The following is a 26346-nucleotide window of genomic DNA, read 5'->3' as shown; positions in this document are numbered from 1 at the left end:
GCTAGCAGATGTGAGTTTATTGTGTGTCACGTGTTTTCTGTGATCTCAGCAGACACACAAGTCCAACCCGGGCTACATAGGGAGACCTATTCCCCTCCACCACATTTCCCCAACAACGTCTATTGTTTCTCAGGAGAAACAAGCTAGGGCAGGAAAGAATGTCTGACAGAGAGGATGGTGGTAGAGATGGGTAGAGGTGGGGAGGAAGCAGAAAGGGACGAGGAAAAGAAGGGCTGGGAGAGCAGCAGTACACAGAGGGACCCATCCGCGGAGACTGAAGTCTCCATAGTGCTGGGGAAAGGAGGGAAGGCCACAGCCACACGCACCACCCCACTCCCCAGCACCTACTTAGGATGCTTGAAGGCCATCAGGCACCGCTCATACTTTCCCACCATGCTCCAGGCCATGACCAGGCCATCGGCACCTCCAGAGACGAGATGCCACTCGTTAAAGAACAGGCACTTTACGGCTCCCTCGTGTCCCGTGAGAGTCTGCAAGAGAAGATGCCACTTCTTTCAGACCCTCTCCATCCAGACTGTCACTTCTCTGCTGGCCAGAGCTTCTTTAGCGGAATCCCAATGCTATACTCCACTCCTCCATGAGTGCCCCACACTTAGCGTGTCCTTCAGCTGACTTCTCTAGGAAGGCCAGAGAAGCCCAAGCCTCCGTGTTAGCACCTTCCCCACTCAGGAAAAATGTGAGTAAGTTAAGTTCTTGTTCTGATGGGTCAGCGGCTGGAACAGGCACCATCTCGCTGGAGCACAGAGAGGCCTCAAATTCCTCTCCCCTGCTGTCATCCTGAGCTCTTTGCCACGTCTCAGAGGATGTGTATGGGCATTCTTGTGCCCTTAGCTGAGGCTCAACCACAATGACAGGACTGTATGGGAAAATCCTACATTTCACTGTGATCCTGTGGTCCTGGCACAAGTGAGTTCTTGCTAGTACCCACTAAAGCCAGGAGTCCAAATCCAGCAAGAAAGTTTGTGGATACACGCTGTGGTTTGAGTGCACCCCACAGAATCCAGGTGTTAGAAGTTGAACCCTCAAATTCAGAAGTCAGTGTTGGGCCTCTGAGAGGGCTAGCATTGTAATGTTCTGCCCTCGGGAATGTATTCATCTGGTCAAGGGCTTGTGGCCTATCCCAGGAGAGACTTTGTAATAAGAAGAGTTAGTCTCTGCCACGCTTCTCTGTCTCACCATCTCATGCTCGTCTTCACCACGGCATGGCCCATCACAAAGGCCTTTACCAGATGCCAGCACTGCTCTTGGACGTCTCAGCCTCCAGAACTACGAGCTAAACAACCTTCTATGTTAGCCTAAACAACCTTCTATGTTAGACTAAACAACCTTCTATGTTAGACTAAACAACCTTCTATGTTAGACTAAACAACCTTCTATGTTAGCCTAAACAACCTTCTATGTTAGACTAAACAACCTTCTATGTTAGACTAAACAACCTTCTATGTTAGCCTAAACAACCTTCTATGTTAGACTAAACAACTTCTAATGGCTTTCAAGATGTCAGGTGTTCTCTTATCATTAGTAAGGACAAAAATTACTTTTCCAACACTCAATTTTTTTTTTTTTGCTTTACTGAAATTAGTGGTGGTGGGGCTTCCTTAGAAAAAGAGGAAATAATTTATTGGTGAAAAAAGAAGCATGTATCCATTCCCTTGCCACCACTCGGGCCAGGAAAAGGCGCTTTACCTCACCCGCTACAAGGCCCTGGGGCTCATAAACTCTGCAGCCTCCATCCATTGACAATGGGGAGCACGATGTGGGGTGGAGCCTAGGATCCTGACCTACCCTGAATGTCTTTGGAGATACCCTGGTTTTCCCTGGTGGCTGGCTGTAACTCAGTTGCTTGAGGGTGGTCTAGGGAGCTGCGTGGAGCGACAGACCTTCGTGCCCCTTCTAACCGGTCACCAAGGTTCCTACCCACTGGCTGCTCACCTTCAGCAGCTGAGCTGTGGCAATGTGCCACACCTTGACTATGCCTCGCTCACAGCTGCTCACGATGTAGGTCTCGCTGATCCTGGCAGCCAAGATGGGATCTTTGTGTTTAAATGTCTTCAGGCACTTCCCCGTGTCTATGTCCCATTCTGAAGGGGAGAGGATGACAGGAGAGGCAAGGGGAAGGGGACAGGGTTATAGTGAAGTTCTGCTCCTTGTCATGCAACTGAGCTTACTGAATCTTACCCAGAAACCTTCACCTGGCTGGTACCCCTTCGGGCTCCCCTGCCAATAGACCCATGGGAAAGCCAGCAATGCAGAGGACTTTCTCTCTGACCCTGGGACTCTGCCTTGGAACGGCCCTGCTGGACAACCAGTGTGCAATAAACCTGGATTATGCTTGCTGTTGAACATAGTTCTTGGAAGTCAAGGCATATCTAGTGCCATGACCCTTCCCAGGTGCTCTCTTCCTGGCCACGCCTTCCATCCACAGAAGGCCAGTTGCCATCCTTTCTTGGCGTTTCTCATTCTGACAGAGTGATGCATTGATATTTTGCTAATTGTGAACTTAGAGCTCAATTTGGCCTTTTTAAATGCTGGACTCAAAATTGTATCCTGATCACTCAGCTAGTTTGACGAGGTCAGGGCCTAACTTCCCTTTCCCCAGGCTCAGCCCCACTGGTGGTGTTCTGTTGATTCAGCATGCAGTCCTCCACACCAGCCCTGTGACATGAGTCATAAGGCTGGGACTTGAACCCCTGGCCCTGGACTTAGTCAGAATGCCCCATTGAGGGCCTTGGAGATAAATGCTCTCAGATGGTTTGGAGGCTGTGACTGCCCTTCCATCACAAACCCTCATCTAGACAGTTTTCACCATGACTTTTACACCTCACAAAACCGTGGTGGCAATGACATTCGTTCAGATGGATAAGGACATGGCAGCCAGGAGTGTGACTCCCTTGCTGGGTCTGAGCACTGTCATTTCCTATGTCCTTTCTCTCTGCCTATCTCTCTCATAGGTAGTGACTCCCCAGGTCTCTGTTTTCTCTCCTTCTTCCTGCTTTCCTGAAGATGCTTGATCCACGCTTAGGTCTTGCATCTTTCATTATGAGTTCATCCCACCACACTCACAGGTTCTGCATCCTCAGATTTGACCAAAGACCACAGATCAAAATATTTGGTAATGAAAATGGTATCTATACCAGACGCTGTATACACACACATACACACACACACACGCAGAGCTTTTTTGGCATTGTAACTAAACAGTAATGAACAACTATTTATATGGCATTTGCATTTTGTTATGTGTTATGTATTATCTAGGGGGTTAAAGCATACAGGAGGATGTCATCTGTTTCACATAAGGCACACATGCATCCCCAGATGTGGTTGGTATCCATGGGAGGAGCTCCTGGCATCAGTTCCCTCTGGATACATTGAAATTGGCAACTATCAAAGCCCACCTATCTAGATCCTTCTCCCAGTGCATCCGTTTCCAGGAATTTCTCCCTTGAATGTCCTTATGAATCTCATTGCATTTGCTCTCTAAGGCTGCTAGAACATTCTGCCTCAGGGTTTCTGGCTGAAATACAAGTGGATTGTCTCTTACAGACGTGAGACATGATACCACATGACGAAAGTCAAGGAGTCAACATGAGTATGCTCCCCTACAGCAAGGCCAAAGGAAACTCATTTCTCTGTGGCCTTCTAGAAGCTACCCTATCCCTTGGTTCATGACCCATTCTTCCACCTTCAAAGTCAGCAACCTCCCACCTCCCCAACCCTCTTTCACAGTCAGACTGCCATCGGATTACAGTCACAAACACTTCTTTCACAGTCAGACTGCCATCGGATTACAGTCAAAAACACTTCTTTCACAGTCAGACTGCCATCGGATTACAGTCACAAACACTTCTTTCACAGTCAGACTGCCATAGGATTACAGTCACAAACACTTCTTTTTATGGAGCCACGCAAATACATCAGCCCACCATCAATAATAATCCAGAATAATCTCCACATTCTAAGGTCATTAACTCAATCATATCTGAAAAAAATCCTTTTCGGCTTCCCAAGATGTTTTAGTCCATATGCTGCTGCTTAAATGAAACACCTGGTGTATGTGTTTACAAAGAGAAGACTTTATTCGGCTCAGTGGCCTCCAGGGCATGGTGCTAGCTACTAGCATCAGCTCAGCCCTGTGGGGGACTCTCTTGGCTGTATCACGTCATGGTAGAAATGCACGTTTGTGTGTGTGTGTGTGTGCGTGCGTGCGTACATGCATGCATGCATGTGTATGTGTAAGGAGGAATACTCTGAACCGGAAGCTAGGGAGCAACTGGAGTCTCCTGATCCTTTCTGTGAGCAATGCCCCAGGTCGGCCCCAAAACTTCCCAACCATGTTCTTTGTCACTTCTACCTGCCACAGTGGTGACCAAACTTCCAACACTTGAGCGTTTAGGGGAAACACAACCTAGCACAAGATAATTTAGTCACCAGTTCCAAGGGTTAGGATGTAAACATTTTTGCTTGGGCATTGCTCTGCCTGCCCTACTTGACATATCCTAAACTTGAAACGTCCATGACCTCCTCTCTATTTTCTCCCTATTTTGTTCTCCCTCTATAATGTTTGTTATGTCTGTGAATTATATCTTTATATGACTGTCAGTCTAGGTTTTTTTTTAAATGGCATTATTACTTGCTTTTATAGCCTTCTTTTTATATCCAGTTAATGAGAAAGTCTTGGCAATTTCCCCTCTGAAAGTCTCTCACCTGGGCCATTGACTATGAAGCTACATCCACCTGAGTTTCCTCATATTTGCTTGTTTTCAAGTATTTTGAAGACACAGTGGTAGTTTTCCAGGGTGCAAAGTATCTTCATTTATTCCCTATATCCACACAGTCACCCTCTTCCAGGTTCTTCTAAACTCTCATCTGAGTTATTGTCTGAAGTGCATATTCGATCATGTCGGGGTCACAGGTGAAGCACACCAGGCTCAGTTCTGCATCGTGTTGCAGAAAGCTCTCCATAGCTGGTCCCCAAAGGATCTTAGAAGAATACCCAATACCACACACAGCAGTCCAGTCACAATAGACAGTGGGAAGGACTCAGTGCAGCCAGCTTCATCCTCCTGCACATCTGTCTGTCCTTCACGCTGCTTGCAATATCTCCCACTGTCTGCCTATGAAAACTACTAGCCCTTCCGCTCACACTCAGGCGGCATCCTGCTGACGAAGCGTTCCTAATTTACCCTTATTTCTGTGGTCCCTTTAACACTGCATGCAGTTAGAAGCACATGACTGAGAGCCCGTCTTTGATTCAAATCCCTACTTTTTCTTCTTGTAGCTCTGATTGTGACTACTTTTCTGTCTCGGGTTGAGACGGTAGTGTTATTTATCAACGTGACAAAGTCTAGAATCACCTGGGAGATGGGCCTCAGAACATGTCTTTTGGGGATTATCTGAATTATATAATTGAGGTGGGATGATCCACCCACTGTGGGTGGTACCATTCCCTAGGCAGGGATTCTGAAGTACTGTTGGCTGGGTAGATTGACAGACTTATGAACAGATGCACAGATAAGAGAATAAGGAGCGAGCAGGTATAGAAACTAGTGAAGCACAAACTGAGTGAGGCAGAAGGTGCCTGAAATTCCAGATTCCAGGAGGCTGAGCTAGGAGGATCAGGAGTTCAAAGCAGCCCAGGCTATATCCCGAGACCCTGTCTAAGGTGGAGAGGAGGGAAAGAAAGAAGGGGAGGGGAGGAGGGGCAAGGGAGAGAAGGGGATGGAAGAGGAGAAAATGAGGAAATTAAGGCAGACTTCTTACCTTTCACCTGTGCGTCTTTTGCTCCAGATACAAGCCTGTTCTTATATAAATCCAGGCAAGTGATTGTCCCCTGGTGGCCATAGAAGATTCGTATGCAAGCCCCAGTTGTCACATCCCAGTATCTGCGGAAATGGGGGTGGGGGTGGAGATTTTCTGAAGGCCCCAAGGGTCCTATTGTACAGGGTTCGTTTAAATAAGTAGGTAGTTGGTAGGCAGCAGGGCCTTGTCACCATCAGCACTGGTAAGATCATCCTCACCGAGAAACCAAATCAGCACCATGTGCACTTCAGGACCAGTATCCAAGGTAAGCAAGTCTGCTGGGCACAGACCAACCTACAAAGCTCAGAATCATTCCTCTGTCTACCCATAGCCAAACTGAAAGCACATGGCTGTGATGCCATTCTTAGTTAAATGGAATAAGAGTGCACAAGACTGTTCTAAAGAGAGTTTTAGACAGAACAAAGAAGGGGGCTGGAGAGATAACTCAGTAAGAAAGACAAAGGCCTGAGTCTGATCCCTGGAACCCAAATAATACAGAGCCTGACGTGGTGACCTGTGCTTGCACTGTGAGTGCTGGGGATGTGACAGGTCCCTGAGACTTACTGACCGGTCAGCCTAGCCTGCTAGGTGAGTTCTAGGCCAGTGATACACTTGAGCTCAAAAGGGAAATGGTGGCTCCACACTGAGAAAGAAAATGTCTTGCATTTGGGAAGTCCAGGTTCAGTCTCCTACACTGGGCCTAGGGGCAGAGATCAGATAGCATCCTGAGGAGAGAGAGGGAAAACAGACGCAGAGATAGAGTAAACTAACAGACGAATAAGTACAGAAATAAAGCCTTATGGAGACTAGCAATGATCACACGGTGTCAACTGGCATGTTACAGGCAGCTCATTTCCCTGTCCCTATGTCCAAAAACAAAACTCAAACCAAACCAAACCAAAGGCAGAGAGAAGCCACAAGATGAATGAGATAAGGCTTTGCCCTATCAGATAGAAAGTCTTACAAACCGAAGCAATTAAAATGTTGTTGAGCAAGGACTGCCAAAAAAGCAACCAAAATAGAACTGGAAGCCCAAAAATGGCAAGATAGAGACACAAGTCTGGGGACACAGCTAGCCGTACAGAAGGACATTCTTTTTCATGAATGACAGAAGGACAGAAGGACATTCTTTTTCATGAATGGTGCCGACACGGCTGCGGACACCAGCGAAGAGCCTCTTACAGCAATCCAAGGTCAGAACAAAAATGGTTTGGGATAGAGTGGAGACCTAAAAACGAAAGGCAAAAATAAAATAACATAGGGCTTTAACGAAGACACCACAAAGCCAGACATGGTGTTGCATGACTATAGTCCTAGAATTCAGGAGGCTAAGGAGGGAAGGTTGCCCTGAGTTCAAGTCTAGCCCCGTTACATAGCTAGGCACTTAAGAAAAACATCACCCAAACTTATGCACACAGACACCAGATGTCATGTGACCAAAATCATCTGTGGGAGCACCCTAGGGCTAAACACCAGAACTAATTCAAACATTCATCTGTACAAATATTCACCCAGGGAAACACTGCCCCACACAAATCAGCTCTGACTGCTGTGCACATCATATGGCGAATCTTAAACCGAGTCCAGGGCAAGAACCAAGTGTTTCCAAAGTACAATTCCATTTATTTTGACTCGAAACATGGGTATAAGTTAATAGTCAATATTTTTGAAAATCTATAAGCAAGAAGAAAAATCTATAAAATACAAGAGAATAATCAATATAAAACTTTAGGCAAGCCGGGCGGTGGTGGCGCATGCCTTTAATCCCAGCACTTGGGAGGCAGAGGCAGGCGGATCTCTGTGAGTTCGAGACCAGCCTGGTCTACAAGAGCTAGTTCCAGGACAGGCTCCAAAACCACAGAGAAACCCTGTCTCGAAAACCCCCCCCAAAAAAAAAAACCTTTAGGCAACATTACCCCATCTGGAAAAAAAAAGGAAACAGGGAGGAAGAAGTCACTCAGAGGTCAGGGAAGGGCTCTTTCCTGGTCTGAGCATGAGTGTTCACTGCATTCTTTAAAATATAAGAGGCTGAAGGGATGGCTCAGCCATTAACCCAAGTTTGGTTCCTGCACCCACACCAGACAGCTCCAGGGCATCCCACACCCTTTTCCAGCCTCCAAAGGCAACTGTGCTCATATCCATATACCCATTCACAGACACACACATATATACACATAATTTAAAAAATTTTTAAATCTCTAAAACTAAAATAAATGAATACATAGTTTAAACATGATTTGATTCCACATTATATTCTACATTAAAAAAACTAGTTTCCCTTGAAGGAATTTATTTTAAAAAAATATATAAATTATATCTTTATTTAAGAATATTTTAAAAAATGAAAAAAATACCAGATTTTCAATGCCCCCATCTGATAACTTACAAATCTGCTTCAAAGTTTAAACAGTAAACAAAATCTTAACTTTTATCTTGCAAAAAAATCTACTTTTATAGATATTCTAGAATTATTATAATTCAAGATAACCTATAAATAAATAAGCGTGCTGTGCATGTGTGTGTGTGTGCCATGCGTGCCGTGCGTGCCTCTCACAAAAGGCCAGTTTTTGCTGGCCCTAGGCAGAACAGTGACCATGATCTTTGGTCTCTCACCTGATACTCAGGTCGTAACTCCCACTGAAAAGGACATTCTCCTCATCAGACAGGAAGAGAGCTCTGACGCTGCCCGCATGGCCTCGGAACTCGATGGGCATCTCCTTGGCCTGCACGATGTTCAGAAGGTGGATCTTCCGATTGGATGATACGGCCATTAGATCCCCCCCAGTATAGTGGATGATTCTGTTTTGGTCCTTCCTGAGTTTCAGGGTGTAGAGGGGATGGATTATAGGAAAGAGGAGTTAGTATCCTTCCTGGGCTCCCATGGCACCTGACCTTTGCCTGCATCAGTGGAATAAGGAAATGTAGGGCCTTTCAGAAGGCAAGGCCAAGTGATAATGGGGCCTGATGATCCCTGCCTCACGCCACAGAGTCAAGGAGGATTAAACCCCAAAGACATGGGTAAATTTACCTTAAAAATTATATATTCTGCTTATGTACACTATGTCCCCCAAAGGTAGACTAGACAGAGTGGTGTTCCCAAACCTAACTGACCATGGCAGTCTGTTTCTCATAGAAAACTTGAGAGGAATAAAGTTGGGGAGTCCCATGCGCACTGTGTTTCCTTTCTGTCTTTCCCTCTTAACCAGCAGCCCAGGAGCAGTTGTTAGCAGATTACTAGGCCCATGAGTACCACTGACAGTAAACAAGGATGTGATACGGCCCTTGGTCACAGCGACCTTTGCAGTCACTCAGCCCACCACTGCCAGGTGAGGGGAACTGATTTCCTAATCAGAAAACTACCACAACAATTGGCTATTCTGAGCAGGATAACCAAATAATTGACCCAAGTGGAGCCATTCCTCAGTGAAAGAGGACACTGTTATCAAGTACACCATGGCCGCAGAATAAGGAGGCAATGTCGCAGCAAACAGGAAGGCAAGATCACTTTGAATTCATCTCCTGATTCCTTCTGTCATGTCTATAGTGAAACACTCCCCCCCCTACACACACACATCTAAAGAGCCTCTGTCCCCAAACAATTTGTAAAACTATCCCACACGACTGAAAATAAAAGACAGGCAGCCTCTACAAAACCTTGGGAATAAAGAGAAAGGACCGAGGCCAAAAACAGGGCAAAACATAGACTCTTAAAATGCTTTCTTGGGACTTGGGACTCAGTGGCAGGTGCGTGCAGGCCTAGCATGTGTGAGCCCCGTGTTCCATTCCCAGCCTTATCTAAATAAATAAATAAGCAAGCCAGCCTCCTTGTAGCATATCCAAATGATGTCACATGGTAAAGTTATTATAAATACATTTTCATATTTAAAATACATACCAGAGTGTTTTGCTGTAATATGTTACAGAAATGTATAACATAATCCCACTTCCTTCAAGTATCTGCTTTATGTTCAAAGACACTATCCTGGAGGTTAGAGGTCAATATTATGTTTACTAGGGTTATGTCAAGTTGAAATTAGCTGGAGTCCTCCGAGAGGAGGGATCTTCCACTGAAATTGCCTGCATAACCCAGGGCTATAGGAAAGCCAGCAGGGCATTTTCTTAATCTAGATTGATACGAAAAGGCCCAACCCATTGTGGGTGAGGAACACCTCTAGTCTGGTGGTCCTCAGTTCTATAAGGAAGCAGGCTGAGCAGGCCTTGAGGAGCAAGCCAGTAGGAACACCCCTCCATGGCCTCTGCATCAGCTCCTGCCTCCAGGATCCTGCCCGGTTTGAGTTCCTGCTTTGGCTTCCCTCAGTGGACTGTGATTCAGGATGTGTAAGCTAAATAAAACCCTTTCCTCCCCAAGTTGCTTTTGGTCATGTGTTTCTGCACACCAATAGTAACCCTATCTAAGGCAAATGTTAGTGGCGGCTGTCTCTTGGCGACACAATTTCAGGAAACTTGTATTTCTCTGTGCACTGGCTGGAATTGATAGGACTTTTCTCTCAAGTTAGAATAAGACAACAGTGAAATTTCAAAGAACCAAAGCTTTCTTGTGTGTAATCTATACAAAAGTTTCTTGGTCAGGATACCTAAAACTAATGAAGGGGTCCTGGGCTGCAGGAACGGTGCAGGTTGAACATTCGTTGTTCAAACAGGACCTTATGCAAGCTCAAACCTGGAGCCTAAGTGGAGGAGCTCTGCCTTCCCAGTCAGTGAAGGTCCAGAGAGGCCTACAGTGCCAGCGGGAGGACCTCAAGGGTCCCTAAAGATCTAAGTCCTCACGCGGGGGCTTACGTGTCAGAGAGAATGCGGATGTTGTAGGTGCCGCAGAAGACGTTCCTCTCCTCCATCTGCACCATCTGAGTTTCCTGGTTCTGGTATGCAGTCCACAAGTTGTAATCATTCTGAAGGAGACATAGTCGGAGTCAACAGTAGAGTCCTGGATGCACTGCCCCCATCCCCAGTCTCCCATGGACTCTTCCCTTCAAGGATGTAGCTGCTGTTTGGGGTTGATGGGGAGAGGCCCATAAGTGGGCACTAAAGTTACCTGTGAGAGAAAACACTAAGATGTGGGTACTACTTCATGTTTCACCTCTGAATTTTCTACACTTCAGCTCTGCGTGCCTTCATGGATAAATTCCAAGTGTTGCCTGGAGCGCAACTCTACTGAACATGAGCACACGTGAGCAAGCTCACGTGGATATGCTCACATGGGCATGCTCACGTGGATATGCTCACGTGGGCATGTTCACGTGGACATGCTCACGTGGACATGCTCATACAGACAAGCTCACACGGGCATGTACATCAAATTACAGCTGCCTTTGACCAACCATCTCACAAAATCGGGATGTTGTGTTTGTAGTCCAGGTACCCAGTAGCACAGAACACAGCAGAACATCAAGCACATGGGAGAGTGTGCTGCACTTGGTACAGTTGAGTCCAGTGCACGTATGCACCTGACCTTGTCCCTGCAGCTGACTCACAAAGTAGACCACTCGCTCACAGGTACACTCATCACCTTACAGGTGACACATATCTGAGACTCAGAGAGGGAAAGTGAGTTTTATCAAACCTCAACAGGGTGATTCCCTTTGCTTCTTGCCTTCCCTTCTTCTTCCCCCTTTCCACCCTCCTTCCCTCCAGGCATCCACCACACAATTTCTGAATGGCTCTAGCCTGCCACGCATGGCAAATTCTAGTATAGAAGACTGAACTGAACATCTACTTCCATTCCTTTCTCCAGCCCTCAAGACGCTGGAAAGCAGACACACTCGACTTGTAGGAAAGACAGAGGGAGGCTGTCATGAGAGCAAAGACTACGACATCGTGTGTGCATCAGACAGGCCTGAGAACATCCCCTTGGAAGTCTCCTTCAAGCTCAGCGTTCTCCTCTGTCTCCTGGACCCTCCTTAGATGCCTTCATCCCTCTGCTAACTCTTGAGCTGTAGCCACAGAGATGCTCCAGAAGAATTTGCAGACCTGCCTTATCTCCAGGGCCCATGAAGCTTGTTAGACATAAAAGAGAAATAAGCATGTGTGTGTGTGTTTGTGTGTGTGTGTGTGTGTAACATGTGCCTCTGTCACTCAACTGACTAGAAGTCCTTAAGCTTTTCTGACCCCCAGTTTCTTTATTGACAAAATGGATAGATGAACCAACTTGGAGATGAAAACTTGCAGGTAAATAAGATTCACAAACGTCTTTTCTTAGCTTACGTAGTTTATGAAAATGTCTTCTAACTGGTGGCTTTTGTTTTTTTGTTGTTGGTTTTTTTTTAAGGTAAGAGGTTCCATTTGTTTGCTTTTGTTTCTGTGCCAGTTCAAGCTGACCACAAACTCACTATGGAACCTAGCAATCCTCCTGCCTCAGCTGAGATTTCAGACATGTGCCACCACACCTGGCAATATAAGAGATTTCACATAACTTTGATTTTTTCCCTTCTCCTGAAAACTCCAATTGTCTGGGAGGTCAGATTCCACAGTCCTCGATGGCATGATTAGCTGGAGCTGTAGAGTTACTGGGCCCTTTGGGAGGGCAGCAGGCTCTCGGCTCATTACAGCCTCACTAGCCTTTACAGCCCATGCCGCCCACTCTCTCCTCTGTGTTCTCTGCCTGGCCCTGCACACACGTGAACAAACTGTCTCTAAGTTGTACTCCACAGGTTCCCTATGGGCCCACAAGTCAAACCACCCTTCCCTGAAGTATCCTTTTAGTACCAACTGAATAGATTTCAGAATAAAAGGAACTTCAGCAGAGCAGGAGGAGTAGAAATCTCACGGTCTCAGGGATAACTACAATGCCTAGATAGTAAATGCACAGTGCTCCAAGTATCTTCCCTTCGTTCTACAGTACTGCCTAAGAAGTCATGAAGAGAGCTATGGGCAATGGAGTCATCCTCCCATCGAGGAGCAGAATGGACCTGGCAGTGAGGTAAGGAATCCGGCATTCTAAACAAGCCTTGGCCCTCTTTTCCTGCTCTTAACATTCTAAAGCAGCAGACTCAAGTGCCCTTGAGATGTGTGGATTCCCAGGACAAAGGGGAATCTGAGGCACGGCTGACTCTGCTCCCAGCCTCTGAAATCTCCACTTAGATGATTTTAATGCCACTGACATAGACCACTGGGGAGGACACCCCAGCGAATTCCACTCATCCACCAGACGATGACACCAAGGCTTATGTAGGAGTGACTTATATGTGGGTAGCAGCACAGAACTTTTGTCTCCTTCAGAGAGTGGCACCTCCCATGAGCCTAGGTCCTTGTTTGTGGGTGTCAGCCTTCAATGGCCAACAGGAACATGACACTTGTGGCTACTTACCCAGACATCAGTGAGACCCACCTTTGTTCTCAGTTTCCACTTCTGACTTTTTGATCGCGAGCGCTTCCCGTCATCTGCTATTTTAGGGACTGGGATGGAGACTTTGCTGGCATAATTAGGATCTATTCCCCTTGTGTAGGACCCCTGCATGGTTTAAAAAGAAAGCAAGACTTCACGTGGACATCAGCACTCTTTGTATATTATACTATCCACAATAACTAAAATGTAGAACTAAGTAAATATCAATTAAAGAAGAATTTTAAAAACTGTGTGTGTATGTGTGTGTGTGTACATGTATTCATCTCCACAATGGAATGCAAGAAAACAGAAATACAAAGAAAATCCTGTCATTTGCAGCAATGCGCACGGAAGCAGAGAACATCATGTTAAGTGAAATAAGCCAGACACATAGAGACAAATACATGATCTCACTGTGCAGCATCTAACAAAGTTGAGCTCATAAGAAGTATAAAGAATAGTGATCACCAGAGACTGAGGTGGTTCCATAGGGGTAGGGGGCAGAAGTTGTGGTCAACAGACACATAGAATTAGACAGGAGGAAGTTCGAGAGATCTATTGTATGTTAAGTTCACAATAGCTAATGAAGATATATTGTATTCTTGAAAATGCAAAGCTAAGTGCTCTCTCTCTCCAGAGAGAAGTGATGCATTCATTAGTGTCATTTAACCATTCCACAATGTATATATATACTTCAAAACATCATATCCTATATGATAAACACAATGTTATCTATCATCTCAAGAAAAATACTTTGTGGTACTAGCTGTTGAACTAAGCACTCTACCACTGAGCTACATCCCCGGCCTTAAATATATTTTTTAAACACACACACATGAAATAACTCTTCATTTCTACTCTCCAGGAGAAAAGGGGGAAACTAGTTCTTGATGAAATCTGAAGATGGCCAAGCCTGAAGGCCCAGACCTGGACAGTTAAGACAAGATTCTGTGTGGACAAATCAAGAAAGATGGTGAATGCCAAATGCCTGGAAGGAAGCCAGCATGAGAGAAGGGCATTTCCTGACAGTGGCCTGCTAACTCTGCCTGCCTCTCTTCCTTTGTCACTACCTGAACTACAGGGTTTGGGGTTAGGTCTCAGGTAAGAAACAAGGGTAGAGATGCCAGAGATGCTTACTGTTGGAGAAAACTTCCTGTTAACCTGAACTCACTGCATGTGGGCCTTGTAAAGATGTGGATAGCTCGAAGCTGATTCAGAAGTTTGTGGCTTTCTGGTTGAAGTCACTGTAACTCTTTGTGCAGAGGGAGAATTGTCTGCCTCTCTAAGTTTGGGATCTTGCAGTTCTAGAGATGATGACTCAAGAGATCTACTATACAAGTTCACAGTAGATAACAACGATAGATTACAGTCTTGAAAAGGCAGAGTATTATTGGCGTGCTCTCCACTATATGAGGTGATATATTCATTAGTTAAGGACAGGCAACCATTTCACAAGCTAAGGTTCTCAGAGCTTTGTACATGCTAGACAAGCTCACCACCACTGGGCTGGAACCCCAGTCCTCTGTGGGTTAGGAAGCCCCCTGTGTTCCTTGGAGATTTCTGCTTTAAAAGGATTTTTTTTTGGTCCATTTGTTTATTTTGTGGGTATGTGTCTATTGGGGTGGGCACATGTACCACAGCACACGTGCAATCAGAGGACAACTTGCAGAAATTTGTTCTCTCTTTTCATTACGTGGATTCAGGGGATTGAACTCAGGTCATCAGGTTTGCCAGCAGGTGCCTTCAGCCACTGAACCTTCTTTGCCGGCCCACCCCTAAGGTTTCTGTGTTTGTCCCTGCTGAGTACAGTGACTGTGGAAAGGCGGGAGGTCAGAGCACCGGGGAGTGCCACACGTGTGGGTAGGAAGCCATTTGGGGGTCTATCAGGAAGATGCCAATGTTCAACCTTACTATGGAAACAAAGTTGGTCCACAGACATTCCCCTCAGACCCAAAGTACCTGCAGGAGAGTAATCTGGTTCTGGATGAAGGAGTGCATGGACAGGTCCACCTTGACCTGCTGGGTCAGAGCGGCCCAGTGCTGGCTCACAAAGATACACTTGTTCAGACTGTTCTTATCCAGCATTCCTGAGAGAAAAAGAAAGAAGGTGGACCTAGAAACCCCCCACAGCTGGGCCCAGATGGGAAGTCTCTGGGAAATCCCCCCAGCTACCCAGCATACTTAGAATGTACTTGGAGATGTGGAGGGGCAGGTAACGGATAAAGTCCCGATATTTGCTGGACCCAGAAGACAGGACTTGAACCTCATCCAGGCTCAGCAGCAGGTTGCACGGATCATCTGCCAGCCTTGATACACCCGCTTTTCCAGAAATCTGTTTATTCATCTCAGAAATACACTGGAGTGAACTCTTCCCTTTTTCCTCTAGAGCAAAGCCAGAGAAAGGTAGGTGGTTGAACTGCATCTGTGATAACTCTAGTCCCCGGGCAAATCCACTGCGAAGCTTGCCCCTAAACAGGTCTCCGTGTCTAGCCAGGGACCACCGACTCTTCTCATCGGGCTCTTTCACCACCGAAACGGAACCTCATGACTCAAACACACAAGTACTTTGCAGCTCCAGATGTATAGTGAAAACCGAAATGGTATCTTATCTGGAATTTCCTATAAAATGCTCCAATGAAAGAGAAATCAGTCTAGAGAGTGCTTGTCCCGTAAACATAACTACCTGAGTTTTGATCCCAAGCACCAACTTAAAAACCATGTGCAGTGGTCCACACCTATAATCCCAGCATGGGGTGGGGGGCGGGGACAGGAAACAGGAAGATCCCTGGGACTCACAGTCTAGCTATCAGTGAGCTCCCAGTTCCATGAGAGATCCTACCTCAATAATTAAGATGGAGAACAATTAAGAATACCTGAGGTCAACCTCTGGCCTCCACGTGGACCACACAGCATCTATACACACATACACACACACACGCACAATCACATGTGTGCGCACACACACAATACACTAGTAAAAGAAAAAATTAAACAATTTAAAAGTAGGGAAGTAACGAATTAAAATTGCCAGGTTAAAGGTGTCCCTCAGTGCTGAAGCACTTACTAGCAAGGATGAGGCCTGAGGTTCAGTGACCAGCATTGCACAATTACTAAGACTGCTAAAACATTAATCATTGTTGGTCAGTATGACTAGGGGTCAGTATGCTGTTCTATGTACCTTTAAAATGTGAATTTTTCACTTAAAAGGTATTTTGTATTTCTCATGCCTAGTTCATGGGCCGTCATCAATCACACAATGTTTCAGACAATGATGGACAGCATGTACGACCTAGCCTGGTTATACAGTAGGCTACCCCATCCAGGTTTATGAACGTACACGTCATGACGTTCACACAACGGCAGAATCAGCTGGCAATACAATTCTCAAAACACATCCCTAACTGGGTGTGGCTGCACACCTGAAACCCTGCCACTTGAGAGGCTCAGACAGGAGCTACAAGTTCAAGCCCAGAGTCAACTAACTACTTAGCAGATTCCAGGTCAGCTTGGACTGATGACCCATGAGTTCATGTGCCTCATTTCAGAGACCAGCTTGGAAAGGTCGTCCGGTCTGGAGCCACACTCCACACCACATTATTTTCCCTCAGAAAACTGTATCCAGTGCTTCAAAAACAGCCGCTGATGAGGTGGATTCTAGAGGCCACCGTGTACCACACCAGAGCTCAGGGGACAGACACACTGTGGCCTAGGATAGAGGGGGAAACTGGGGGATGCTCTAAAGAGCTCCTTTCTGAGCTCTTTTCGGGGGTGTCTTAGAGAGCCCACAGGAGTGAACGCATAAGCATGAGTGGCAATCATGACCAGTGTGTAGCCTCCTACCCTCACCAGCTGTGAGAATTAAATGAGGAAAAAACAATCCAAGAGCCTGGCAAGTAACGCTAAGGGCAGGCTAGTTTTCACAGCTGACGTACTCAGCTTGTACAGCCTTGTCAGCGCCTCCAACTCCACTGAGTTTCCCCGACCTCATATACAGAAGCCCTTGACTTCATGTGAGGTCACATCCTGGAAAAGTCACCGTAAGTAAAAATAATATCTCGCTGCCACGTGCCTATGATTGTGATAAGTGGGGGAGTCACGAAGGACCATGAGTTCAAGGTCAGCCAGGGATACATAATAATAAGACTGACCCAAAAAGCCACAACAAAATGTTTTTACTACCCCATAACCATTAAAAAATAAAAAAAGAAATCTTAAGTCAAACTCTGTAGGTGCTGGTATTCTCTGACACAGGATGCCATCCAATCACAAAAAAAAAAAAAAAAAAAAAAACCAAAAGTTTTTTTAAAAAACCAAAAACCCTGTCGGGTGAACAATCTAACTCACCTGATGCTAGAGCCTGACTTACCAGTAGCGTCTTTCTCATTTTCAGCCCCCATTTTATTGCGCGAAGGTCTGGACATAGGGAACGACATGGGTTTGGGTTTAGCTGCCCAATAGACATATGAAGTGTCAGATGCAGGGTTGTAGCTTTTCTCGGGGAAAAACATTATATTGTTGGAGTCTTGATTGAGGCCTGGATGAACAAAAGCCAAGACAAGTTTGCACTGAAGTAGGTATACAGAGGAAGATGAAGTAGAGAGACAAGGCCTTGTCTTTCCTCGTTTGGTTAAATGCAGTCAGTTTCTGGAATCTCTCAGTCAATTGCTAATTGAAAATTGAAAAGTGAAAGCAAGCAACCTGTATCTGCAGCAGACATCACGGAGCTGTTGCCCCTCATCCCTGATCAGGACAGCATAACAACTGCTGCCGCATTTGGTCTGGAGTCAGCATTAAAAGTGAACTAGCGACAGCTTAACATTCCTGGGAGGTTTGCACAGGCTCTGCGCAAATACTATTTTAGATTAAAAAGAACTTGAGCATCTATAAATATTGAGGTCCTAGAATCAACATGCATGCATGTGTGTATGCACACACACACACACCGAGAGAGAGAGATTGAGAAGCATCCATGCAGAACAAACCAGAGACTTATTAGTTTTACTCAAGGCCTCTGAGTTTCTGTGTAAAAATCTCGGAAAGCCTCCACCCGGGCTCCGCAGGGAAAGCTATGCTGCAGACTTTGTTAGCATTCTGTACTTAAGGAGAGAGTGGTGGAGCCATGGGAGGAGCTGCAGGAAGGATGGCTCTCCGAAGCTTTCGCTGATTTCCTTCAACGCATAACTGCCCTTGTAGCAGATTAGAAACCTTAACTTTTAAGAAATACTTATTTTTATGTGCACTAGAGTGCAGATGCCCTTGGAGTTCAGAAGAGGGTGTGGAGGTTATGAAGTACCCAGTGTGGGAACTCTGCAAAGCATCTCTCCAGCCCCAGAACTTCTTAACTTTTTAAGAAAGATGATCTCCCAGGCAAAGAAATTTGCCTTAATCTATAACTAGTCTTATACAACCCCAGTGTAAATAGCTGAGTCTTACAGCATTGGATGGAGCCGTAGAAAGAGAACTATGGACATATGTGCACATTGCATAGTAGAGCCCAGTACAGTGGAACATGTTGGGGGCTTTCTGCTGCCATGCTGGATGATCAAGCCCCAAGGCTCAGATTTCCCAGACTTTTGTTTTTCTATTATAAACTTAGGGAGCAGCACACTCATCTAACTTAGTTTTAATGCACTTGGATTCACTCATTTTTTTTTTCTCAACTGTCTTGTCTTTTATATTCTTGACACCAAAGATACAAAGAGAGGGGTTGGAGAGATGGCTCAACTGCTACTTGCGGAGGATGCAGGTTCGGTTCCTCACACCCACACGGCAGCTCACAATAGTTTGTAACTCCAGTTCCAGGGGATCTGATGCCCTCATTTGGTCTCCACAGGCATCGGATATCTGCTTGGTACACATACATACCCGCAGGCAAAACAACAAAATAAAGATAGATACATCTTTAAAAAGAAAGGAAGAAGGGAGGGAGGGAAGGAGGGAAGAAAGGAAGAAGGGAGGGAGGGAGGGAGGGAGGGAGGGAGGGAGGGAGGGAGGGAGGGAGGAAACCAGCTGACATGTGTGAAGCTCTCACTGCATCCTAGATCATCTGACTTTGAAATTCCTTTGAAAGTCGTGAATGGCAATGCATGCCTGTAATTAACCCCAGCACTTGGGAGACTGAGGAGGAATGCCTTCGAGTTTCTAGAAAATAAGCGAAATGTATGCCCTGGCAATGCTGAAGCATGCATGGGCAGCCCATGTATGGCAGGTCTGTTGACCTTGTCCATATTGGGTTCCATGGTCTGAGTTGATGAGGACGAATGACCAGGTCTCTTCCTCAAGAGGGCACCAGATCTCATTACAGGTGGTTGTGAGCCACCATGTGGTTGCTGGGAATTGAACTCAGGACTTTTGGAAGAGCAGGCAGTGCTCTTAAGGGCTGAGCCATCTCTCTGCAGACCCTGTCTCTAAAGCAGGGGTGCGGGGAGTTCCATTACCCCACAGATAGGACCACAACTCAATACCCACTTTCAAGAGCTCAAACTCCAAAATTCCTCTGTAAGACCACCCTCCTGCTCTCCTCACCACCCCTGGCTAAACCTCTTCTCCAGTCCCTAATCTCCCTGAACCACTCTATGCCAGGATCTCTCCCACTCGAAAGACTCCTGCCTCTCTTCTGTTTTATTTTGCTTCCAAGACTTTCCTGTCAATACTCAGGACCAAGAAGGTTCTCAGCAAGGCCCAGCAATGTCTGCATCAGCCAGAAACCCCTCAGGCCCACTGGACAGCACCTCAGACCAGCAACTGGGCCAGGCTCATTTCATCAAACCCTGTTGGAGACTCGGATGCAGACTACTGCCTATGATATAGTGCCCTGAGCAATTTGGACTTTTAGCCACATTTTGGCATCTAAAACATCTTATTAAGATTTGGTTTCATGCTTAAGCAAGAAACACGGTAAGATGAAACATTTTTTAAGCTGTAAATTGTGTTGTTTGGCTTGACTTCTGCCCATAGCTGCTGAGAAGCAAAATGTAGCTTCCCCATCATGTCCCTCCAAGCCCAGTCAAACCCTAATGCAAGAAAGACACAACACCAGCTTGCAGTGGTCAGAGCCTGGGCTCAGCCACTCCTGGCCGGAGGCAGACAGAAAGCTGTGTTCAGTCCCCATGGCTGAAAGGTCTGTCCTTCCGTCTGTGTTTGTCAGCGGATAGTTTCCTAGAAGGAGGTCCCTCTCCGCAGTCCCTCCTTTGGTAAACGATCGGGTGTCAAGACAAGGTTCACAGAACTGTACCCTGCACAGTGGGCGGTCACTGTCCTCCCAAGTCTGCCTGCACCTGTGCCCCGCCATAAGCCTGCATTCTGGTCTCTGGGGCCCTCTGCCCTCACCTGAGATATTGTTCCACTCTTTGACGAACAGGACTCTGATCGCATCGGCGGCAGTAAGCAGTAACTTTGAGTCACACATCTGCAGCAGCAGGAGGGTGTAGTTGGCCTTGGTCCGGTGGGTGCTGTTGCCGAACCAGTACAGGATCTCCTTCATCTTCTGCTCCGCTGTTTTATCCAACATCTGGTTCAAGGAGGACTTCACAACCTTCTCCTCCTTTCCCTCCTTCCTGCTGAATTTGATCCGAGACCTGTTATAGATGAAGTCCTTCCCCTGGGTGGTCTGTAGAATATTCTGGAAGTAGTGCAACAAATACAGGCTATTTAACTGCCCCAGGATGCTAACTAGAAACCTCCTCTGGGATATGTCGCTGACCCTCCTGAACCACTCTTTGGTAGCAAAGATCTTCCACGCTAAGACACAGGTTTCACACTTCTGGCACACAGGAACCCAGTCGAGTCCCCTTTCACAGCGAAAATAGAGGGCCTGCTTAAGTCTTGGTTCCATGTTTTCCATGACTCTCAGATGACCAGTTCATTTTAACCTTGCCCGTTAGCAACAATATCAAAACACCAGAGAGACAGGGGAAGCAGAAAAATAGCCTTTTTGGAGCCTCTTCGTGATAAACATCTGGAGAAAACAGAAGCCACTGCGATGGATGGAAAACTGGTCTGACCCAGAAACTGCCTGTAGAAGTCTGGCTTTTTGTACTGACCTCCTTGGAAACATAGCTTTACCGTAAATCTTCTAAGACTGGCACTGCAAAAGTAGAGGCAGTTGCTGTATATTCTGGAAGAGCTGCTCATCTCATTTCTCTATCAGGTATGCTGTTAACCAAACGTAAAATATACACAGCCCCCTTTAAAAATACAAACGTCTGGAGCTTTCAGTTGTTGTTAAAAATGACTCTTAAATATTCATGAATGTAGACTTAGATGTAATCTTCTTACATTTGTAACCATTAGACAGACGGTTCCACTGCCCCGCAAGTTATTGCCATGGTAAAAGCACAAATGTTTAACATCAATGGAGGTTATTTAATCACTTCTCAGTGCCAGACAGAAATCTTCAGGGAACCACTGTCTGCTCCAGAAGTTTCAGTTGTCCCAAGGATAGCCTCAGTCATGTGCCCATGCAGGTAGGGGGTAGGTAGTGTGACTTAGTAGTGAAGACTGTGAGGTCTGGGGTACAGCTTTGGAGTCTGGTCCCCAGTGCAGCTACTCCTTGCTCTGTGGACACCAGGAGGTTGCTTGATCATCTTCAGTTTCCTTGTCTTAAAGTGGAGACAGTGATGATTTCTACTTCACAGAGGGATAGCGAGGCCTAAGTGAGATGCTGTACACCTGAAAGACTGCCCAGCACTTACATCACCCTCACTATACAGTAAGTATCACCCCATCGTCATTGTCATCATTGCAGGAGTCTCCGTGTGTGTGTGTGTGTGTGTGTGTATGTGTACATGTGCACGCACGTGTGGTTTTTAAAAGAAAAAAGAAATGTATGTCTTACCTGCTATTGGAGATCTTGTCCCTCAGCCCTGACTCATGATACCCCCAAAAGTAACGAGTTGGGTTATTAGAGCCAAACATATGTGCATACGACTCCTCGAGGAGAGTTCTGCTCATCCTGTCATCCTGGGAGAAAACGCCGTTCTCCCTGAGCTTTGTAAAACATTCACCATGAAGCGTAGCCAAATTCTCAGTACTGGTGAGAATGCATGAGTGTCCCCTGTTCTAGTGCTCATAGATCTGAAATGTTTCCAAATGACTAACAAAGATGGGGTACAGCGATCACGGGAAAAGGCCTAGCAGCAGTGATGAGGTATGCTGAGATAATTCTCCTCCTTATACAAGACGAGGCTAATGTCTTAGCTATGAGGTCTTCGGCAAGCTACCGCTCTGAACTGGCCTCAGTTTCTCCACTTAGGAGACCTTCAGGGAGGAAAGCATTATAGCTAATGCATGGATTTAGATAAACCATACGGGCTCAACTGATGCTATCATTTTCATTACTCCTCTGGTGTTATATAACACAGATGGCTTTCCAATGCCCTTCTGAAGGCTAGAACAGTTGGAGAAGGCAGTGGAAATCACCACCTGTAGTTGTTGACACTGGTGATCGCGTGTAAGGCCTAGGGTTGGGGACAAATGAGGTTAGTTCTCAAAGCTCACCGTCTTCTGTGTAGAGAGAACTGGAGAACAGGCAGAGGGCACTGAGATTTGAGTCACCACAAAGCAGGCAGATAGGAAGAGGAGGCCCAAAGCACACCGTCCAAATTCACAAGAGCAGGGACATAACCCTCACAAGTGCCAAAGCTGAAGGTACCTGGTTTGCAAAGGCTTGACTAAATTAGAATTCTAATCTCTGAGACTGACCTACATCCAGAAGCAGTTAGAGTCACTCACTTTAGACATAAGGATGCATTGCATAATTCCATCATGATTTCTTGTAGAATGGCCTCTCTTAACCTCTCTGATCTTGGAGACATGTCCTTTCCCATCCATGTTATGGAGAAAGCAGTATCCATGTCTCAGGGATGCCAGGATTGGAGTGAGAGAAGAAATGAGAAACCGTATTCAAAAATAGCATTTGTGGTGGTTTGAAAGAAAATAGCCCTCAAAGAGAGTGGCACTGGTAGGAGGTGTGGCTTTGCTGGAGTAGGTGTGGCCTTGTTAGAGGAAGTGTGTCACTGTGGAGGTGGGCTTTGAGATCTCCTATGCTCACACCCTCCCAAGGAAACAGCATTAGCTGCGGGACAAATGTTCTGCACATGAGTCTGAAGTGACAGTTTACATTAAAATCATGAGGCGAAAAAAAATGTATTTGTGCATATATACACATGACTTCCTTTTTCCTTAGATAGTTAGTAACATTACTACTTAAATAATTAATTTGGGGAAAAAGATTTATTTATAATTTATTTCACTTGATTTTATGTGCGTTGATGTGAAGATATCAGATCCCCTGGAACTGGAGTTACAGACAGTTGTGAGTTACCACGTGGGTGCTGGGAATTGAACCCAGGTCCTCTGGAAGAGCAGCCAGTGCTCTTAACCACTGAGTCATCTCTCCAGCCCGAGGGGAAAAGGATTTTAACATTGAACAACCAAGCACTGCTGTACTGATCCTCAGTATTTTATAAACGATCTAATGTCACTCATCTTTTCTGGTATCTGGTCTTTCTGGAAGACAATGGGACTTCCTGAATACAGTTTCCAAGGAAATCAAAGCTAGAGATTAAAAGTAAGCATGTCCACACAGCCTAAGTGGCTCAGTCTCTGCGAGCTATACAGTTATAGTAGTGTTTTGCTTGTGTTTTAACAAATAAAGCTTGCCTGAAGACCAGAGTGCAGAGCTAAGTCACTAGAGGCCAAGGGGTTATGCCTCACACCTTTAATCCCAGTACTTGAGAGTCTCACACCTTTAATCCCCACACTAAGGAGGTGGAGACAGGAGTGATATGGCTGGGCAGAGAGAGGAATAAAAGGCGGGAGGAGACAGGAACTCAGATGCAATCTGAGGGTACAGTGTGTGCAGTGAGTCCGAGGACACAGTCTGAGGAGGCCGTCTGAGGACAGGATTGCCCCTTTGGTCTGAGAATTGGTAGAGGTGAAAGGTCCCTCTAGTGGTTAGCTGCACTGTTTCTCTGATCTCTCATCTTTCTCTGCCTAATATCTGACTCCGGGTTTTCTTTTTATTATCATTAAGAACAATTAGAATTTGTGCTATATGCAATCTGTGCTGTGCGTATGGATTTTGGGTGTATGTGGCACAATGACCCTCCCTGCAAGGGTCACCTGCCCTGGCACTCAGATACATGAGTGGTACAGATGGGGAGTTGGGCATTAGTACTAAACCGGAAGGGATCTTTCTAAAGGAGGAAACTCACTCACCCCCTTTCTCCAGTCTCCAGGCTAATGTAGTGGAGGCTCTGAGGCCGTCCACTATAGATGACGACCATCTATATCCAATCAGGGAGATTAGTAACCAACACATCACAGGACTCAGCCACTGAAGAAGCCAAGATGTAAATTAGAAGCGGTGAATCCAGACGCAGCCCTGAGTATTCTGTTATCATCTTAAAGAATCGATTCCTGTTTTTCTCTTCTCATATGAACGGTTTTCACTTAGGTTTAAATCAGTATCTTGTGATCGAAAGACAAGGCTTGCTTTCTTCTAGATTAGTCTCAGACCATACACTAGAAAGGCCGCACTTTGAATCATCCTGACTTGCAGGCATTCTTTGCCAAAATACGTTGATGCAAGTTGAAAAGTACTGCGGCTTGAATGTGGCTCTAGAGAGCACGTGTTGAAAACTTGATGCCCAATGCCATGATGTGGGGTGGTGGGGCCTGATGGGACATGTTTGGGTCATGAGGACTCCATTGTCATGGGCATATTAATGCTAACTTTAAAGAGTTCAAGGCTGCAAGGTTGGTCTCCTTGCCCTTCCCTTCCACCCAGAGATGATGCAGAGGAGACAGAAAGCCCCTGACTCCAGACGTACTACCTCCCAGCGGTGTGAATGGCACGCTGGTTTTCTCTACAGTTTGCACAGTCGTCCATGTTCTGATATAGCAACACAAAACTGACTGAGACAGAGTGATAAGAACACTGATGTCTCATGGTGACTGATGTCACCAATCCTGGGACATTGACTAGGAATTCATAAGATTCCTGGAAAATGGACTTTGCTTTCAAAGTGCTAAGGATAAATTAGGGCTGGCGATGGTTCAGTAAGTTAAAGCCCTGATGACCTGAGTTCTATCATGGAGCCAACATGGTAGGAGGAGAGAACCGACTCCCCAGGTTGTCCTCCTACCTTCTGTATACATGCAACATACCCCACCACATACACACACACATGTGCACACGTACACACAAATGCTTTTAAAAATAAACCAGGCAGTGGCTAAAATTACACCCGACTGCATCAAAGTGATTTCCTTCTGAGGTCTGCTTTGCTTTTTGCTTTGATTTTCAGATAAGTCACACAATGGGGGGGGGGGATGGAAAGGGACAGAACACAAACAGTTGGCACACACTTCTACACGCTTGGGGAAAGTCCACAGCTTGTTAGAAATACAAGAATATTCTCTCTCTCTCTCTCTCTCTCTCTCTCTCTCTCCTCTCTCTCTCTTTCTCTCTCTCTCTCTTCTTTTCCTTAGTTTTTATTTGTGTGTTATAGTTAATTTTTTTGTTTTCGAAGAAAATGAAAAGTGGTATGTCTATCACTTGAGGCAAATGGCAGAAAGCAAGCAAATATGTGAGACTCTTTTATTTTGCTTTGATATATTACATCAGAAGGAATCTTAAACCTGAAAACTACTGGGCAAAAGCTGTAAGAAAAACAGAAGTTCAAGCCAGGTAAAGAAATAGTTAAATGGCTCTTTTTTTATGAGCTTGGATATTTTGGCCTAATCAAATGACATTTCAGGACGCTGAGTCTGTGAGAAACTGGAGAGAATGGTAGAGATGAGGACAGTTTTTTTTTTTTTTTTCTTAAGAAAAATCATGTTTGGTGGTACAAAATCCCTGGCTTTGTGGTAATACTGAGGTGAAAAAAAAAACATAAGTTCAGGTCGGAAATGGCTTACAAGTTGTCTTCTGACCTCTACATGCGTACCATGGTTCTCTCTCTCTCTCTCTCTCTCTCTCTCTCTCTCACTCACTCACACACACACAGTCAATAAATAAATGTATTTTTTTAAGTACTGGAGATGTTTATTTGGTAGAGTGCTTTGCACAGAATTCATGAAACCTCGGGTTCTGTTTCTAACGCCAAGTAAACCAGACACAGTGGCACACACCTGTAATCTCAGCATTCATGAGTCCTCTGTCTCAAAAACATCTC

At 45.7% G+C, this 26346-nt stretch overlaps 1 protein-coding gene across 6 annotated transcripts in view; it reads right to left on the bottom strand.

Annotated features, from left to right (window-relative positions):
* Positions 1–21169, bottom strand: part of Fbxw10b (F-box and WD repeat domain containing 10B) — a 34175-nt gene extending 13006 nt beyond the window's left edge. For 3 of the 6 annotated variants that reach the window (XM_057774694.1, XM_057774695.1, XM_057774699.1), the window contains exons 1-10: positions 20495–21169; positions 17532–17699; positions 15347–15547; positions 15125–15252; positions 13169–13291; positions 10624–10733; positions 8437–8637; positions 5785–5906; positions 1954–2102; positions 349–491 (exon numbers count right to left, since the gene is read on the bottom strand). In XM_057774694.1, the coding sequence (XP_057630677.1) occupies positions 349–491; positions 1954–2102; positions 5785–5906; positions 8437–8637; positions 10624–10733; positions 13169–13291; positions 15125–15252; positions 15347–15547; positions 17532–17699; positions 20495–21008 (1859 nt within the window). In that variant the 5' untranslated portion in view covers positions 21009–21169. The remainder of the gene's footprint in view (positions 1–348; positions 492–1953; positions 2103–5784; positions 5907–8436; positions 8638–10623; positions 10734–13168; positions 13292–15124; positions 15253–15346; positions 15548–17531; positions 17700–20494) is intronic. The other 3 variants (XM_057774696.1, XM_057774698.1, XM_057774697.1) reach the window with 3 other exon arrangements.
* Positions 21170–26346: the final 5177 nt, after the last annotated feature.

The sequence above is a fragment of the Chionomys nivalis genome, chromosome 7 (assembly GCF_950005125.1).
Source record: "Chionomys nivalis chromosome 7, mChiNiv1.1, whole genome shotgun sequence".
NCBI classification, from domain to species: Eukaryota; Metazoa; Chordata; class Mammalia; order Rodentia; family Cricetidae; genus Chionomys; species Chionomys nivalis.
Note: the sequence above shows the minus strand (reverse complement) of the source record. Positions and strands in the feature narration are given on the sequence as shown.